This window comes from Grampus griseus (assembly GCF_964374135.1).
Source record: "Grampus griseus genome assembly, chromosome: 9".
NCBI classification, from domain to species: domain Eukaryota; kingdom Metazoa; phylum Chordata; class Mammalia; order Artiodactyla; family Delphinidae; genus Grampus; species Grampus griseus.
In genome coordinates, this window is record NC_139003.1 from 90,622,410 (window position 1) to 90,641,849 (window position 19,440).

Genomic DNA, 19,440 nt, shown 5'->3' on the forward strand with positions numbered 1-19,440 from the left:
ACAGTGCAGTTAGGGTCAGTGAAATCCATCTTAGGAAAGTGGTAAATAAATCGGTAACTGCTAATTCTCAAACCCTGTTTACATGCCCAAGCCACTGACTGAGACTCTGAAATGCCAGGCAGTGTTCTCTGTTTGATCTAAGGTCCAAAAACTAAGTACACAGCATATCCTTATATATGTTAGAGGGGGTATATCTCAGCGGAACAGAAGGCAGGCGATGGACCGATAACGAACAATTAAGAAATTAAAACACCTCATGGAAAATCACATGCAAAGACTTCAACCAGGGCAATGTGGTGGTCCCTGAGCAGTTGCCTAACCCTGTGGCAGTCAGAGAGGGCTTCTCAGAGGTGGTAACACCAACGCTGAGAACAGAATGACAAGAGGCAGCCTGACATGTGGAAGTGAGAAAAGCACTCCGGGCAGAGAGACCCACAGATGCAAAATACACAATGTATTTGGGTGGGCTCGAGGAGCAAAAAGAAACCAGAGAGACGGAGCATAGCATAGTGTGAGCTGAGGTCAACAGAGGGCTTCACAGACCAGCATAAATCCCTCTCTGCCTTTATTAGAGTTTTTTCCTTAATGTCTAACCTTAATCTCTCTTGTTTTACTTAAAATCGCTTATCCTTTTATCAGATGTAGGGAACACTGTGTCAGGACAACATACACATTTATACATGTTTAAAGACCAATAGCCAGGGCTCTCGACCATCCAAGGCTTTTGGGTGCCAACTCTGGTTTCATTATTTGCGACCATATCTATACTAGAAAATAAATGCCAGAAAATATTTAATTTAGAAAAAACAGGTTTCCTACAACATGCTTGTTTGATATGCTTCAGTCTGTGTGGTGTCTGAAGATGCTCAGAGATGCTGCCCTGGGTCACCTTCCTCAGGGGGAGGAGTGGGAGGGACAGAAGGGCCTCCGGGGCCTCCATCTCCCATCTGGGAAATAAGGGGAGGGCTGGAAGGCGCTGTCCGGACTCCTCTCATTTCAAATCTCACTGTCTCCATGAAAGAAAGTTACATTGTATCTGAGAGAGACCAAGGGAGCTAGACATAATCACAAAGGGAGAGAACTGAAGAGAGGAACTAGAATGCAGGTCCTAGAGTGAGGAGAGGTCCAAGGCCCAGGTGCTGCCTTGAATATCCAGGTCAGCTGAGCCTTTGTGTGTTTTGGATCAGACAGGGCGCCAAGCCTGGCATTTCAGTGTCTTGGCTAATGACTTAGGAGTGTAAACAGCTTTGAGAATTAGCAGTTGCAGATTTTATTACCACTTTCCTAAGGACATTTCACAGTAGCAATTTAACAACTCTAGAAAGACAAGCGACCCGCACCCCATTCTTTCAGGAGCAGAGACTGCCCACCAAATGGCCATCTCAAAGGGCACCTCCCATGAAGGGGGAAGATGGGGCAAGATGGTGACATCTCCAGCAGCATCTGCTTTGGACCTTCTCCTGCAGAGGACAGATGAACTTTTCCTTCTGAAAACCCACTTAGGCTTATCACCAATGCTAATGTCTTACTTTAATCGTTTGTCTGAGGGGCAAGCTATGTTTAAAGAAGAATTTTAATTCTCTAGGATTTTAAAATATACTTCTATTTAAAGATTAAGGTCCATTCCAAAAATAAGATTCCAGATATCACAGAGAAGTAGATGGAAAATTAAGCTGTTGATTGTTAATGTGTCTGCAAGAGACAATCTCAAGTTTACCACGCATGCATCATGCAGTGGACATGAAGGCTTGGAATGGGGTATGTATTTTCCATCCTTATCTGATTTCTAAATAGGCCTGTGACCTTGTGGTAATTTTCTAAACCTCTGAATTGTGGTGGTTTCCTCTGTTAAATTAGAGGGTCATAAAGAAGACATACAGATGGCCAAGTGGCACATGAGAAGTTGCTCAACATCACTTGTTATTAGAGAAATGCAAATCAAAACTACAATGAGGTATCACCTCACAGTGGTCAGAATGGCCATCATCAAAAAGTCTACAAACAATAAATGCTGGAGAGGGTGTGGAGAAAAGGAACCCTCATGCACTGTTGGTGGGAAGGTAAATTGGTACAGCCACTGTGGAAAACAGTATGGAGGTTCCTCAAAACACTAAAAATAGAGCTACCATATGATTCAGCAATCCCACTCCTGGGCATATATCCAAAGAAAACCATAATTTGAAAAAATACATGCACCCCAATATTCACTGCAGCACTATTTACAATAGCCAAGACATGGAAGCAACCTCAACCTAAATGTCCATCAACAGATGAATGGATAAAGAAGATGTGGTACACATAACAATGGACTATTACTCAGCCATAAAGAAGAATGAAATAATGCCATTTGCAGCAACATAGAAGGACCTAGAGATTATCATACTAAGTGAAGTAAGTCATACAGAGAAAGACAAATATCATATGATATCACTTACATGCAGAATCAAAAAAAAGATACAAATGAACTTATTTACAGAAGAGAAACAGACTCACAGACTTGGAAAACTAACTTATGGTTACCAAAGGGGAAATAATGGAGGGGAAGGATAAATTAGGAGTTTAGGATTAACACATACACACTATTATATACAAAATAATCAACAATGATCAACTGTATAGCACAAGGAACTCTACTCAGTATTCTGTGTTAACCTATTTGGGAAAATAATCTGAAAAAGAATAGTTATATGCTTATGTGTAACTGACTCACTGTGCTGTATACCTGAAACTAACACAACATTGTAAATCAACTATACTGCAATAAATCATATTTTCTCTAAGAAAAAAAAAGGTTGTACTGTACTGAACTGGGTAATGTCTAAGCTCTCAAACTAAGGTTTTGTTATTTTCTTAAAAATCTTGGTACTCCTGAATGAAAAGAGCTGAATTCTGAGTGTAGTGAGAAAAAAAAAATTAAATACAAGCATTCTTCTAGATGTGTTTTAAACATAATATACACACATTTTAGTACTTTGAATTCCTTATATTGTCAGTGTGAATGCTATCAATTTGTGTGCTGGCTATAGTTCTGAATTATAGCCGATTTTTATTTTTAGGCTCCACTGTCGGTCACATCTATCTTGTTTCCCAGTTAGTCCTTCGTCAAAGAAGCAACCTCTAAAAATAGCATGGTTTCTATGGGAACATACTTTATCCCAAAGATTCCAGGAAACACATTTTATCTGAAAAATGAGACCTGCCAGACAATATGTCAAAATCCAGGCCTACAACCCAGATTTCGTATTTTTGAAATAATTTGATTTAAGGCGAGATGTTTAAAATGGGTTGAAAAATTGGTTCCATGAGAAATTTTCCAGCTGAGTTGAATTGGTACAAATTTGCTTTTGACAGTAAGACTTGGAAATCCCATCTTATACTGAGCGTTTTTCTTGAAATAATTAAGCATATGGCTCTATGAGGTTTAGATTCTGTTGTTTTGTATCTCTGTGGCTACAAGCACTTTTGGGTGATCATCTAGCAGATGGCGTAGGAGGAGATGATATTCATTCTTTCTGAAGCAAATGAAAATTTTATCAAGTTGTTACCTATATGTAGTCCATAATGAGTTTGCTTTACAGTTGACAGAGTTTTGGTCCTTTTGAATTCCTGTAGCTGAACCGTAATATGATTTGGGGCTGAATTTGCCCGCAACTGTTGAAGGCATGTTGGTCTCTTTCATCTTTAGGTGTACTAAACCCAACTTCCTTAAAATTATGCTTTGAGGTCTTAGCACAGCTCAAGGTGACTATGAAGTTAGAACAGGAAGTGAGAAGACTGATGTAAGAAAATTTACTTTTGAGAAAAAACGTGCCCTCTTGTGGAAGTTACATCACCAGACAGTCGAGCTTCAAAAGGAACCATATCTCCAAATGGCAGTTACTGAGGGAAGGGAGTCTTGGAAAGTGAAAGCCAGAGATATAAATATGTTGAGTTTACTGTTGAGAATATAAAAATCTCACAGAAAGTACTCCACTCCGTCATTCTTATACTGAATATGAAACATTTTGGATACAAGTGTGATAAGAAAGAGCATTGGGAAAAAAATTCTAAGTTTTTCATGTTAATAAGAAAAGTTACTGCAAATAAGTCATTGATAGTGAAAATGAACGTCTTAGAATACTTTGAATCTGTCTCACCACTAGCTGCAGAGCTACACATCCGTTTGTGGCCCAGATGGTTTATCTGGGTCCTCCATCTTGACTGTTTAACTTTGGAAGACCTCAGTCTAAAGCTTGAGCTCTTTGCCAGTTCATTATTCATCCCATGACCTTTCTTGACTGGAGACTTGATTCTAGCAAACCGTTCTTATTACCTGTTCTGATGTAGATCACCAGCAAATGATCAAAGTGCCTTGCGGCTTCCACGAGCAGCAGATCATAAGAGGAAAACAACAAGTAAGTAGTTTGGGTGTTCATTTAAATGTTTCTGCATAGGAAACAGATCTAGAAATTTCAGTACTTGCCTTTTTTTTAAAATTTATTTTTATTGGAGTATAGTTGCTTTACAATGCTGTGTTAGTTTCTACTGTACAGCAAAGTGAATCAGCTATATATATATAGTATATATATATATATACTATATATATACATATATCCAGCTATATATATATATATATATATATATATATATATATATATCCCCTCTTTTTTGGATTTCCTTCCCATTTAGGTCACCACAGAGCACTGAGTAGAGTTCCCTGTGCTATACAGTAGGTTCTCATTAGTTATCTATTTTATATATAGTATCAATAGTGTACATATGTCAATCCCAATCTCCTAATTCGTTCCACCACCCCGCTTCCCCCCTTGGTATCCATACGTTTGATCTCTACGTCTGTGTCTCTTTTTCTGCTTTGCAAATAAGATCATCTATACCATTTTTCTAGATTCCGTATATATGTGTTAATATACGATATTTGGTTTTCTCTTTCTGACTTACTTCACTCTGTATGACAGTTTCCAGGTCCATCCACGTCCCTACAAATGACCCAATTTCATTCCTTTTTATGGCTGAGTAATAGTCTCAGTACTTGGTTTTTTAAATTAATCTATTTATTTGTTTGTTGGGTTTTTGAATTTTATTTTTTTATACAGCAGGTTCTTATTAGTTACCCATTTTATACATATTAGTGTATATATGTCAATCCCTATCTCCCAATTCATCCCACCCCCCCCTTCCCTCCTTGGTATCCATACGTTTGATCTCTACGTCTGTGTCTCTTTTTCTGCTTTGCAAATAGGATCATCTATACCATTTTTCTAGATTCCATATTATGTGTTAATATACGATATTTGTTTTTCTCTTTCTGACTTATTTCACTCTGTATGACAGTTTCCAGGTCCATCCACATCTCTACAAATGACCCAATTTCATTCCGTTTTATGGCTGAGTAATAGTCTCAGCACTTGGTTTTCATGAGCAAAAGTTTCCAGGGGATGGTGGTCGTAACGGTAAGGCCCTGAGAGCAAGGAAAGTGATGATCCAACTCCTCCCTTCCCTATGAGTTTATCTCAATGCATTTAAATACTTATAGCATGATTCTGGGAGGTAACTAAAAAAGGATGGCATTGTATGTTTATGATACATCTTTGTGTACATTATTGAGGTAGAAGTGGCATTGACGCTTTGATGACCTAGTTCCTGTCAGGGAATTTGTTGGGTCTTTAGACATGCAATTTAACTTACTTCTCATAACATCCTTACAAAATAGATCTCATTCCCATATTTGCGACTGAAGAGGCAACTTCAGTGTTAATTATTTGTCCCATTATTAGCCAGCTAATAACCTATTTCCAAACGTCACACTGCCTTGGCAGTTGTGTCCATTTAAACCAGTGGGACCTGATAAATTATTTAAGTTTTCCTTTCTTTAAGGTCATATCAAACTTAAATCTTGTCTGCTTGGACTTGAGGACTACCAAAATTTTAAAACTAAGTCAGTAGTATCACATTTGTTGTTCATAAGTCACATAAAACTATTTTGTTTCATACAAAAAGTGTACAGGCATTATGCATTTTATATATATATATGTGTGTGTATATATATATATACGTATATATATATATAGTTTGCTAAAATGCATATTTCAGCACATAAAGCTTAGATTGTTATGCAAATTATAATTATATTTCTAAGTTACAATAAAATCTTATTTGAGGGTAGTCAATGAATGTGACAGGTCCAATGTAATTTTTCATAAATGAAAATTTAGTTATTCTAAGAAGATTCCATAGCAGCAGAAGAAAAATTCTAAGATATTTAGATGTTCACTGTGGAATAACTTCTCCCTCAGATACAAATGCTCAGACTCTGCTTCTGGCCAGGTGAGCAGCAGATACGTGAGGAAAATGGACACAGATCCTTCCAGAGAGAAAAGTCTGACCTGTTGATGCCTGGGTCTAATACCATCTGATCAAAGGTCTGAAAAAGTCTGCTTTTAATTGTAGGATATTTATTAAATGCTTAATAATGCAACAACAATTTTATGTCACATAACTGTGTATCTGCCCTATGTAGACTAAGGAGAAAGCGGTAAATAATGTCTTTTTGCTTTTGTTGTTTCGCCTTAAGAATCATAACTTTATGTGGCTTTTTTTTTTTTCAGTTATAAAGCTGTCTCAAATGCACTGGCTCATTTCATTTTCCAGTGACAAAGGCAGTGTGACCCTTTGCATTTCATAGCCAGAGCTCCGTGAGGCCAGGAGACTTATACACACCCTAAGAGCAACCAAATGGCCAAGTGACACTTAGATACAGGAAAACACATTGCCAAGCAGTCTGCCTCTCTGCTATATGATCACTATCCCTTATGCATCCGTACCTGAAAAACTTAAGTGAAAACTAAACAGAACCCACCCCCGAACCCCAACTTTTTACCAAAATGTAACATACCAGTCCAGGAAAAGTTTCAGAGTTTGGAAGAAGAGTGCAGGTAATATGTATATTATATGCTGCTCTTTCCCCCAAAGCTGTTCACAGGAAAAAAAAAAAAATATATATATATATATATATTTTTTTTTAATTTTAATTTTATTTTTTTTTTGCAGTACGCAGGCCTCTCACTGTCGTGGCCTCTCCCGTTGCGGAGCACAGGCTCCGGACGCGCAGGCTCAGCGGCCATGGCTCACGGGCCCAGCCGCTCCGCGGCATGTGGGATCCTCCCGGACCGGGGTACGAACCCGCATCCCCTGCATCGGCAGGCGGACTCCCAACCACTGCGCCACCAGGGAAGCCCAGGAAATATTTTAAAGTGTCTGATATACCTTCTTCCAATAATTACATGTGATTTACATGGTCTTCTCTGCGGTATCTCAAACTGGACTTTCTGACAATAGGATGGACAGCTTTTACAGATCTGAGATGAACGAGTGTTGGGTGTATATGGACCCTGCCTTTATTTAAAATTTATTTTGTTCATCATCAATTTTTTTGCATTAATTTTGATTTTTTAAAAATATCGCATTAGACTACTATTTATTTTGATGACTGAGTCTCTAGCCGTTCCTTAAACTTTATGCCAGAGGCTAATATGTCTTATGCTCATCCCCGCCCTGGTAGGTGAGTTTAGACATATCTGTGAATAGAATGCCTGAGTGCAGTTACAAGTTTTATATACAGGCAGTCTTATTTTTGTCATTTTGTTTCACTCTCTCTGTCTCTTCAATATCTTTGGGTAATTAAGACGAGTCTCTGACAGTACTTATTGGGTACCCAGTTTTAGGCTTGTAAACAGTGGGCTGGGATGGCAAAACAAGACTATTCATGTGCAGTTGCTGTGCAGTTTCAATATATCCATTCTAATTTTGTAAAACTTTTGATTTAGGGGTTTATGGTCTTCTAAGCATTTCGTGGTGAAATATGGAGCCGATCAATACAACCGCCCTGTCAAACGCTTCCAACATAGACCTGGGCCGCTGCGACAGGCACTGCAGGACGATTCTCATAACACTCCACGGCGCGGTTCTGCTGGGAGGTGCTGCAGGAGCTATTACGATGTCTTGTATGACGCCAAGAAGGAACAGCCAATCAGTGATTGCCACCATCGTTCTCAACATCATAGTGCTACACTCCATCCTCCTGGTCAGCCTTCCCTTTCGCCTCAGCTAGTATATAACAGTCGTCTGGGAGTTTGGATTCTTCACCTGCCGATTGGTTAGCAGCATAATATATGGTCATATGTACTTCACCTTAGCTTTCTTTCTTTTTTTTTTTTGCAGTACGCGGGCCTCTCACTGTTGTGGCCTCTCCCGTTGCTGAGCACAGGCCCGGGACACGCAGGCTCAGCAGCCATGGCTCACGGGCCCAGCCACTCCACGGCATGTGGGATCTTCCCGGACCGGGACACGAACCCGTGTCCCCTGCATCGGCAGGCTGACTCTCAACCACTGCGCCACCAGGGAAGCCCCCACCTTTGCTTTCAATGTGGCCATCATCATACTCCGATTGCTCATGTATTTTAAGAAACTCCAAATGCAGCAGTTCCAAAAGTACCATGCGGTGGTTTTAAGCATGATTATTTGGATGGTGGGTGGTGTCATTTTTTTTGCCAATATCTTTTTTACAATATGGCACCCATCCAAGTTACTCAGAACAACGATGCTTTGAGTTCTACAGAGACCTCAACCACAGGGAATGCATTATCTTGAACTACTCTACGATCATCATTATGATGACAATGGTTGCGACCCTCTTTCTGATACAGATGGGGGTTATCGTTCAACTGGTAAAGACTCTTTGGCCAGACATGTGGGCCCATCAAGAATGCAGAGCTCAAATCCAGAGCTTCTTCTTCCTCCTCGTAATAGTGGTCTGTTTTGTACCCCACCATGCCTTCCGGGTACATTTCATTCAACATTATTCAGAGATAGAAAATTCTGAGTTAGTTCTTTATAATGAAATTTTTGTTGCTTTAACTACTGCTTGTTGCCTGGATATGCTGTGTTTCGTAGGGGGTGTTATCCACTAAATACTCCTATGTTACTTGCTTTGTAATCAGTTTTTCGCTATTGTGATAAAATAGTTTTGATTTAGTGGGCGCTTCCATGACTTCGAAATTTTTCAAATTCTTGCTCTTAATCATCATCAAAATTATTTTTCCATGAAAAGGTAATGAAGATTGATTGTTTCCCTCTTCTCGGAGAACTGTTATCAGTTCTTCATTAATGAAGAACATGTTTGATCACCTTAACTCTACACAAGTTGACCCCGACCATCCAGACTCAACCCCTACCTCTTTTTTCTTGCGCTGTTTACTTCTGCTAAGCACAGCTATTGCCTTTCCCCATGCACTCTCCAGGCTGTTCTCCTCTTTGCATTTACTCCCACTGAGCTTTGATCGTAGAACGTTGTTTCCCTCTATTGCTAAATTATTCTTCAAAGTCCAGAGAACCTGAAGATAAAGACTCTACAGAAGCCTTAACTTATTCAACTTATCCTCAACTTCTTGAAAATTTCTGATAGCCAGGAAAGCTATGGCCGCTGGCTGTGGTATGTGTAGGAAAGGATTAGCTCAGATAGTCAAGAGACGTAGAGGAAATTCTTTCGGGACTGATGGGGTACTGATGTGGTTTGATTCTGATTAAGGTAGAGAAGGTAGTCAGGAAGCCGAGGTTACGTCCCAGATCTACCTTCCCAGACATGGATCCGTGAAGCAGGAAAAGAAATAGGAAAAAGTGGAAGCCAGCTGGACTTAGTTTAAGCGTGATGACAGACTGTTTTAGAGCCATGCCTTTCAGACTGTGGGACTGTCCTTAAGCTGGTTCAAGGCATCCTATATGACCAAGTGGTTTTATACAATTAAAATCAACACTGGTATCAGTTAAAGTCAATAAAACAACCAAGACAACCAACTCAGAACTCAGATTCTACTTAGCAAGTACAGACATTGATACGCCCTTATGCTTTGCTTTGCATATAATTACGCTCCATAAAGAGGACTTACGACTTCTTCCAACTCATTCTGGATTTTGGAGAAAACTGAAAAAATGCACCAATGATTACAAATGTACATGTATCTTGAAATTGGCTTTTGAGTTTCCATTTCCACATGATTTTCTACTGGGTCTATCAGGCAGAAAGTCAAATAGATTACTTGAAAAGGAGGGAAAATGGTACCCCCTGCACCAGGGAGAAATGATGCAGTATCTAAAGTTCACCATACTGTAAGGTCATCATCATAAACCTGTTATATGGGGACAATCTTTTTTTTTTTCTTTTCTTTTTTGGTTGCGTTGGGTCTTCATTGCTGCGCGCGGGCTTTCTCTAAGTTGTGGCAAGCGGGGGCTACTCTTCGTTGTGGTGCGCGGGCTTCTCATTGCGGTGGCTTCTCTTGTTGTGGAGCTCGGGCTCTAGGTGCGTGGGCTTCAGTAGTTGTGGCACACGGCTCAGTAGTTGTGGCTCATGGGATCTAGAGCACAGGCTCAGTAGTTGTGGTGCACGGGCTTCGTTGCTCTGTGGCATGTGGGATCTTCCCGGACCAGGGCTTGAACCCATGTCCCCTGCATCAGCAGGCAGATTCTTAACCAGTGCGCCACCAGGGAAGCCCGACAATCCTTTTTTTTTAATGCATTTGCTTTTGAGCAGTAGTCTTCAGAGTGTGAGTGGGAATAATAATAATTTAGTGGAATGCAGAAATAGTAGTAGAAATTTATTTCTATTTATTTTCTATTAAAATATAGTATGTTGTGCTGATATTCATAAAGGAACTATAGCAATGCATGGGTATAAACTATGAATAGTACTTTATGGGGATGTATACAAATTTTTTTTAATGATAAGGATGTAAGATCAAAATAACCTGAAATCCACTGTTCCTGAAGACCATTCAAGCAATGACAATATTCTCTCTCAAAAGGTTTTTCTCTTAGGGATAAGACTGCTCTTTGTTTAGTGAAGTATCTTGATGAAATGTAACGAAATGTAACTATCAAGATAATATAGAAAAAAACATATCAGGTATTACTATCAGATACCTGATGCATGTATTCGTACAGACCATCTATTATTGCCCTTGTCAAACTGCCTTATAATTATCTGTCTGTATGTAATTATCTCTTATACTCCCCACACTTCAGACCATGAGATACCTGAGAGCAAGGAATGGGTCTTATCTGATTGTATATATTTAATCCTACCCTACAAATCAAACCACTCTTGAAGCTAGAAAAGGGTGGAATCAGATACTGGGGGCTGGATATTGTGAAATCTGGAATTGTGAATTCTGTCCTCAAGGAGTAATCACCTGTTCATGAGCCCTCTGCCTAGGGCGGAAGCTGCTCACACAACAGATAATAAACCAGTGACCTCAGAAATCTGGTCAGATGGAGGTTTGTGCAAGTGTCTCCCAACCTGGATGATGATAAACATTGGTATTTCAGAGTGAAAATTACTGAGATGGAGAGTACTCTAGATTTCAGAGATTAACCAGATCAAGGATAGATCTTCTGATTAATTGATTTACTGATAATTTTCTTTTCCTCTCAACCAGTTATTTTGTCCCTTGATAGCAAATAAATCTTCAATAAAACTCTGTGCATAAAAAGTTACTATTAAGTCCTCCACTTATAAGGAACTACAACAAAGATAAACTCTCTATCTACTTTACTAATACTAAACCCAGAATCTTCAGTCTTAGAAAGGGGCTATCAGCTGGATCAACTCCTCTGAGCTGATCCAGTCAAGGTCCCACGAGGAAATGATGTTCCACACAAATCAGGATAATTCAAGGATAACTCAATGATGAGAACTAGTTATAAAGAAGTGGATACAATGCAGGGAAACCAGAAACAATGGTATTCCAGGGCTAGTAACCGTAGCGCTGCCACTATCCCTATGCCCAAAATGGTAAACAGGGAGAGTGGTGACCAAAAGCTGGAAATAGGAGTAACATGGAGTGAGCTGCTTTGAAAGAAGCTCTGACCTTGTGCTGACAAATCCATCATCTCAAGGCAAAGCTGCAGAAAATAAACCAGTGGAATAAATACCACCATCTTATTGTTCTCCATCCCTCCAATGTTTTGGTGATGTTCTCTGTTGGCTGAATTCACCAGAAGCCAGAAGGCAAGGAAGACTGTTGAGGAGGTTCATACACGTCGGCTTCTCTGGGCGGACAGCAGGGTAGAGAATCATGGAGAAAAATGGTGACAAACCCCGGCTTTCAAAAATATTCCTTAATGAGGTCATTGCTCCTCAAACAGAAGCAAAAAGCAGAGATCAAACTTGGTAGTAAGATGTGATTTAAAAAAGAAAACAAAGATGATAAAATATAAGCTGGCACATTTCAAGGAATAAGCAACAAAAACATTTCAGAAATGAAGGTTCTATTGAAAAACCTCATAAAAGAGAACTGAACTGTTTAAAACATAGTAAAGAACCTGGAGATCAGGATCAGTAAAAGCAAACATAATTATATGAAAAAATTTTTTTAAATTGAGAAGAATTAGCATGACAATGATGGTTGAGGAACACAGCAAGGGAGTTCTAATACACACATTGGTATCTTCTTATTAGTTGTTATTTCATCTTTTTTTACAAATACACTTTTGCTGGGTATAGAATTCTAGGTTGACAGTTCTTTTCTTCCATTATCTTCTCGCTTAGAGCTTTGGTTTCAGGATAATTCTGTCCTCATAAAATGAGTTTGGAAATAGTCCTCCTCTATTTTCTGGAAGAGTCTGAGAAGGATTGGCATTAAGTCTTCTCTAAATGTTCGCTGGAATTCACTTTTGAAGTCATCTGATCCTGGATTCTTCTTTCTTACAATGTTTTTGATTACTGATTTCATTTCTTTACTTATAGATCTGTTGAGATTGTCCCTTTCATCTTGAATCATTTTATGTAATTTGTATGTTGGTGGGAATTTATACTTCTTCTAAGTTATCCAAGTTATTAGTGAACAATTGTTCATAGTATTCTCTTAAAATCCTTTTTTATTTCTGTAAGCTTGGTAGTAATTTCCCCACTTTCATATCTGATTTTGTGTATTTGTGTTTTCTCTCTTATTTTCTTTGTCAGCCTAGCTAAAGGTAAGTCAATTTTTGTTATATTTTCTAAGAATCAACTTTCGGTTTTGTCGATTCTCTCTGTTCTTTATCTTTGTCCACTGTAAATTTCATTATTTCCTGCCCTTTACTAGCATTCATTGTAATTTTACCTGGTTGGATGTTGGATATTTCTGTATTTTTGTCAATATTCTTGAGCTTTCTTCTGGGTTGCAGTTTGATCCTTTAAGGTGTTGTTTTGAAGATCTGTTGGCAGGTCCAGAGCAGTATTCCATCTATTTATTTCACGCTATTCAGGCAAGATCTTCTTGAGTACTATACCTAATGTCTCATAAATTATTAAATTCTTCAATCTGTCTGGTGGGAACATGTACTATTTCCAACCCTACGTGAGCAATGGGCACAATTCCCACTAATCCTCTTATATTCTTCCTTCCCTAGACAGATCAGTATTCAGCTGAATACTCAGGAGGGGGTGGTTATATAAATGCCTGGAGTTCTCTCTCTGCTTTGCTCTCTCCTTTCTGTTACTCGGCTCTGAAAATTCTAGCTGCCTGGATTCTCAGCTCAGCCTCCTCAACCCAGGAATTCTGCCTGGTTCCACCTGGGTTCTCCCTCCCTGTGTGGCAAGCTAGAAACTGACAAGGCAGTAAACTGAAGCCGTCATAGGGTTCATCTCCTTTATTTCCCATTTCTCACTGATCACTGCCCTTCTTTACCTGATGCCCATCCAATGTCTTAAAAACCACTGTTACACGTATTTTTTCAGTTTCTTTTTATTGTTCCAGGTAGTATGTTAAATCTGGTCTCTATTATGCCATCTTGGCCAGAATCACAGGAATTTAATATATGACAACATGTCATAGCTATGCATGACCTTCTTTCTTATTCTATGGGCTGAGCAATTTGTCTCAGATGATATCATGGTGCTAAGATGACCTACATATAGATGCCGTAATAAAATTTTGTTTCCTTCTTTTATTGATCAATCACTGAATCATCCGTGTAAAAGGATATCAGCATTGATCATCTGAAAACATTTCAGTCACGTAATTCTTTTCCCTTGCCCATGCCCCCTCCTATCTCCCTTGCATTCCTTCTCCACCATCTCCATTCAATTCTTAACAGAGATAGGAATTTTTGTGAAAAGCTACTTTTGCAAGTTTTAGGTAGATTGGACTTCCACACAGGTTTGCTAATCAAAATATTTTAGAGTTATATCTTTGCGTGACAAAAGATAACGGTTACTGAACGTTCACCATAAGCTGGAGACTGCTCTAAGCATTTTATATCTTGTAAGTCATTGAATCCACACAGCAGTCATTAAATAGGTTCTGTTATTAGCTCCAGTAAAGACTACAGAGAGGTTAAGAAACTTGCTTAAGGTCACAAAGACTACCATATCTAATACTGTTTTATGGGGATTTCACAGAAAAGTGTGTGTGTTGCGCAGAGGGAGGAGGACAAATTAGCTAGAAAAAGGCTTAATGTAATAAGCTTTATTTATTCACAAATTACTGACCACACAGAGCAAGGGTAATCCTGATTGTGCTATTATTCAAACCTAAGCTATTGTGCACAAGGCCGATTGTTTCCTGGGGATTCACCAATTCCGTGGATCACAACGCTGCTCCTGATTGACCTGTCAACAGAGGTAATGAGTCTTCTCTTTCCATCTTGCCATCCTAAAAGCTGAACTCTTGATTTTCCCTCCAGGTCTGATCCTCCTTTCACATCCCTCATTCATGTGAAAAACATCATTCACTCGCCCAAACTTGAAACTCAGGAGATTTCTATAATTTCTCCTACCTGCTCCCTACGAAGCATCCCTGAGTCCCATTCATAACTACGCGAGTCTGTCTCTTTCACACTGCACTTCTGGTCTCTGCCTTCACTGAGGTCTTTAGCCCTCCTCTCCTGGGTTGCTCCAACAGTCCCCTGTCTATTACCTCCTGGCCCCCCTCCCAACCACATTTGCTTCAACTGCCAGGCTGATGTCGCAGTGGTTTTCCTACTATTGAAAACTTTTTATGTCAACCACGGATTGTAAATCCTCCCACTTTAAACTTTGAGAAGCTTGACACTGTTTTCACATGGAGACCACATGTACTATCTTGCTTATGGGACCTTCTGTGCTCCAGTCACAGTTGCCCTTTCCAGGCTCATCATGACCCCACGTGGATCCTTGATTTCAGGCAGATCATCACATTCACAGTTCTATGTGTCCAACTCTATCATCTCTGTGACGTGGCACAGCCTGTTTTCTCCACCTTGAAGTCACGTTCCTCCCTCGTCCTCCCTTCATCCCAATGGCCTCACTTCTATGGTCCACACTCAACTCTACCTTACCTTCTGCCTCCAGTTCCTTTATGGAGAGCAGAGGGAGTAATTAATTATTTTATATTTCTTTTGCAAAGGCTCATGGACCACATCCCATGATGCCCCTTCCTTGTTTCCAGACTGAGTTATGAACCTTCTCATTAACTAATTCCCCTATTATCCTATGCAGACCTCTATCATAGCAACTTTCCTCTGGCATGCTAAGACACGGTGCCAGAGACTGAGAGCAGAGAAGAAACTAAACGATATTTCTTTCTGTCTTATGTTTTCATTATTCTCAGAGCCTTAATTTTGTATTTAGTGGGAAAAGAGAATATTATTATTCAGATGACATTTAAGTTGGTATCAAAATCTGGAATTTTTTATCTAAAGGAGGTAGGGAAAATTAACAAAAATGTGCATATATTTCTCCTAGATAGACTAGTTTGTTTCTATCTCTAGCTCAAGTAATGAACTGAAAGTAAATCCCTAAACTATTTCTTTTCTTTATAGCCTAATTACCTCTACCAGATCGCTTGCATTTAAAAATAGGAGTTCTGTGTACCCTCACTAAGGAGTTTATAAATGTGTCAAGAATATCTGCTATTTCCAAATGCACTAATTTGCCAACTAAGTTTTGAGTGTTTATGTGCAAGTGGTGAGGCCAGGTGCCAGAGAGAACCGCAAGAGGAAGAGAGTAAAGTGAAGATAATTCAGCAATTCAGCTACCCAGTTCCTCTCCTCTGGGTTTTCATGTATATTCAGAGATCCAGAGAACCTACAAGTAAAACAGTAAGGTGCTGATAAACCTATGACCCAAGAAAAAAACTGAATACTATAGATAGCGCTGCACAAGGACCAAAAAAAAGGCAGGGCAGGGCAGGAAAGAGCACTTTGAATGAAACTTGAAAGATAATGTCAAATACATACAAGAAGCAAAACAAACTACTACTAGATCCTTCAGGAGTAACCCTCTCAGGGGGTCTTTGGCATTTCTAACTTACACTCTCCTATAATCAAATATAAATATATTTTCTTTTAAATAACATTTTCAGAGTGCACTTGTCCTTGAAGTCCATACTAGGAAGACCCAAATCAAAAGCTCATCAAGTTTCTGTTTCAAAGCCTCAACAGTCAAGCTTTTTGCAATTAGTAGGAATGATGTTTAAAAACTTGGGCTTCCCTGGTGGCGCAGTGGTTGAGAGTCCTCCTGCCGATGCAGGGGACACGGGTTCGAGCCCCGGTCCGGGAAGATCCCACATGCTGCGGAGCGGCTGGGCCCGTGAGCCATGGCCGCTGAGCCTGCGCATCCGGAGCCTGTGCTCCGCAACGGGAGAGGCCACAGCAGTGAGAGGCCCGCGTGCCGCAAAAAAAACCCAAAACCCTCAATTTCACCTATTGCCTTGCATGTCTTGAACACTGGTAAATGTCTGTGATCATTTGAGAATAGATTGCAGCTTCTTTTTGTAGCAGTGATGTTTTTCCTTAAATAGTAAAATCACTATGTGAAGACTTTGAAACATGTGCATGAACAGTTGTGGCACCTACTAAACGCTTCCTGTACGTGCTGCACAATAACATCTTTTTGGGTTAATACGAGAAATTTCATTAAAAAAAATTTCCAAGTGCTGCACATGGGTTGGAGTACAGGAAGCAACTATAGGGTTAAGAGATGCAATTGACCTTTGTAGACAGGATCCTTATTCCCATAATGGACCAAGTAGATGAGCAGAATTACCTGCAAGAAAATTTCTGAACAGCACCTTACAATCAAGGGTATATATCAAGGGTACGTATTGTCTCTACACTTCACCTTCTGGTGTTATAGGAGTGGTATATATTTTTGATAACTGCTATTTCACCAGGGTTAGGTTGTCAGTAAATTGACTCTTAGGTTCAACCCAATAGTTGGCACAGAGGAAGAGGTTCCTAAACAGGAAAGTTCTGGCACCTGTGTTGCTGCCAACGTGAGTCCACAGGAAAACTTTGGTTCCCCAGAGGTTTATCAGATGGCTTTCTGGGGGAACCTATGAGAAGAACTGGGATAAAAAAAGCTAAAGCTTGTGAAATGGGCTCCAGAAATTATGTGACTGTTAGCCTAAAATCAAGAAATAGTTACGTTAAAAAAAACAAACTGCGAATGGAGCAGTGCATGGTGGGAGGTGTGCTCCCAGGCTACTCAGAACCAGGACAGACACGAGCAGGGAATGTTGGTAATCAGAGTTGTATTTGTCTTTCTCCAGCAAACCAGAGAAATAAAAAGTTCGTGAGAAAGATGCCACCTTAGAAGAACAGAGTGACCCATGTGAAACTTGCTTAAAACAGGGAATTAAACTGGAAGTTACACACACGACTTGTACTCCAAGTATAGATATTACTAGTGAGTTCACCCCCATAAAAATGGGTACAAAGTAATTCCCAGGCCAAGTCAGCCACTCACCCTGTCTATTACCCTCCGAGGAGGGGTGATGAGAAAACACTCATCCTGGGGCAACGGGGAAAGGAAGTTAGACCACTGGAAAGGCAGTAGCTAAGGAAGCCTCAGAAGCACCATCTCTAAAAATTATCTGCTGCAGGAAATTAAAGAAAACTTGAGGAAAGTTTGATTTCTAAGCAAAGTTAAGAATCATAAAGTTATATAGGGAAGGCAATAATCACAGGGGAGGCTGTGACGAAAATTCAGCAGGTTAATATCCAGTCAACATGGTTGACTGAGCTGGCGCAGAAAGATGCCCAGTTTAGGTCTAAATAAAATACTGAATAAAATAACTCAATTTTTTAATTTCAACAACTTTTAATTTACCTGAAAACAAAAGGAAAGAAATACCTAGGACAGAGAAGCAAAAGAGGAAATTGAAGTCATAGGGGTGAGCTGAACGGAGCAGAAAGATTTCATTGGAGTGTTAGAATGGAAAACAAGCCGTAACAGATGTGGCTGGGATTCTGATATCTACTTCCCTGTAGGTCCACATACTACGGGGTTGAGAGTCCATAATTCACAGTTAGCTCTAACTACTTGTATACTGCTGGAAATAAAGGTGGGCTGTCCCATTTCTGAAATGGAACTATAAACATTTGCCCTCCAACTGGTTTAGTGGCAGGAGTGAGGTGCTTGCCATCCATAGGAATTCTACTTGGGTAAAAAGTCACTGATGAGAAATTCAAGTCCGAGAATTGTGCTAGTCATAAATATGGATTTGGATTTTCAGCTAAGGGAAACAGGAAATCTAAGCTGAGAAATTAACATACATATTGTCTGGTGGTCTAAATATTGATGGGCCAGGGAAAGGCACATGGGACATCATTGTGTAGCTATGCTTCCACAGTCCTGTCACAGGGGCTCATACTAAAAGCAATCCCTGCTGGATGCAAACTATTATATATAGAATGGATAAACAACAAGGTCGTGCTGTACAGCACAGGGAACTATATTCAATATCCTGCGATAAACCATAATGGAAAAGAATATGAGGGACTTCTCTGGTGGCGCAATGGTTAAGAATTTGCCTGCCGATGCAGGGACATGGGTTCGAGCCCTGGTCCGGGAAGATCCCACATGCCGCAGAGCAACTAAGCCCATGCGCCACGACTACTGAGCCTGAGCTCTAGAGCCCGCGAGCCACAACTACTGAGCCTGCGTGCCGCAACTACTGAAGCCCGCACCCTAGAGCCCATGTTCTGCAACAAGAGAAGCCACTGCAATGAGAGGCCTGCACACCGCAACGAAGAGTAGTCCCTGCTCGCCACTAGAGAAAGCCCACGCGGAGCAGAGAAGACCCAACACTGCCAAAAATAAATAAATAAAATAAATTAAAAACAGAAAAGAATATGAAAAAGAATACATACATACATATAACTGAATCACTTTGCTATACAGCAGAAATGAACAAAACATTGTAAATCAACTATACTTGAATAAAATTTTTAAAAAAGCAATCCTTGCTAAAAATTAACTCACAAGAAAAGTCACAAACACCAAAAAAACAAAAACAAAAAAATCACCATGAAGAACAGTCAGCTGACCCAATGCATTGGGTAGACTTGTATCCTAAGAGTAAGAGAAAACAAAGTAAGCTGAAAAACGTTAAGGTAAGCATAAATGATAGAATTCACACGGCATGA

The 19,440-nt window shown here is 39.8% G+C and overlaps 1 protein-coding gene across 1 annotated transcript; it reads left to right on the forward strand.

Annotated features, from left to right (window-relative positions):
• Positions 1–7,858: 7,858 nt before the first annotated feature.
• On the forward strand, positions 7,859–8,966 carry GPR141 (G protein-coupled receptor 141; the record flags this gene model as incomplete). The annotated part of the gene is given in 4 exon segments (XM_082661626.1): positions 7,859–8,104; positions 8,108–8,178; positions 8,398–8,539; positions 8,541–8,966. Coding segments are annotated over 4 exon segments (885 nt in total).
• Positions 8,967–19,440: the final 10,474 nt, after the last annotated feature.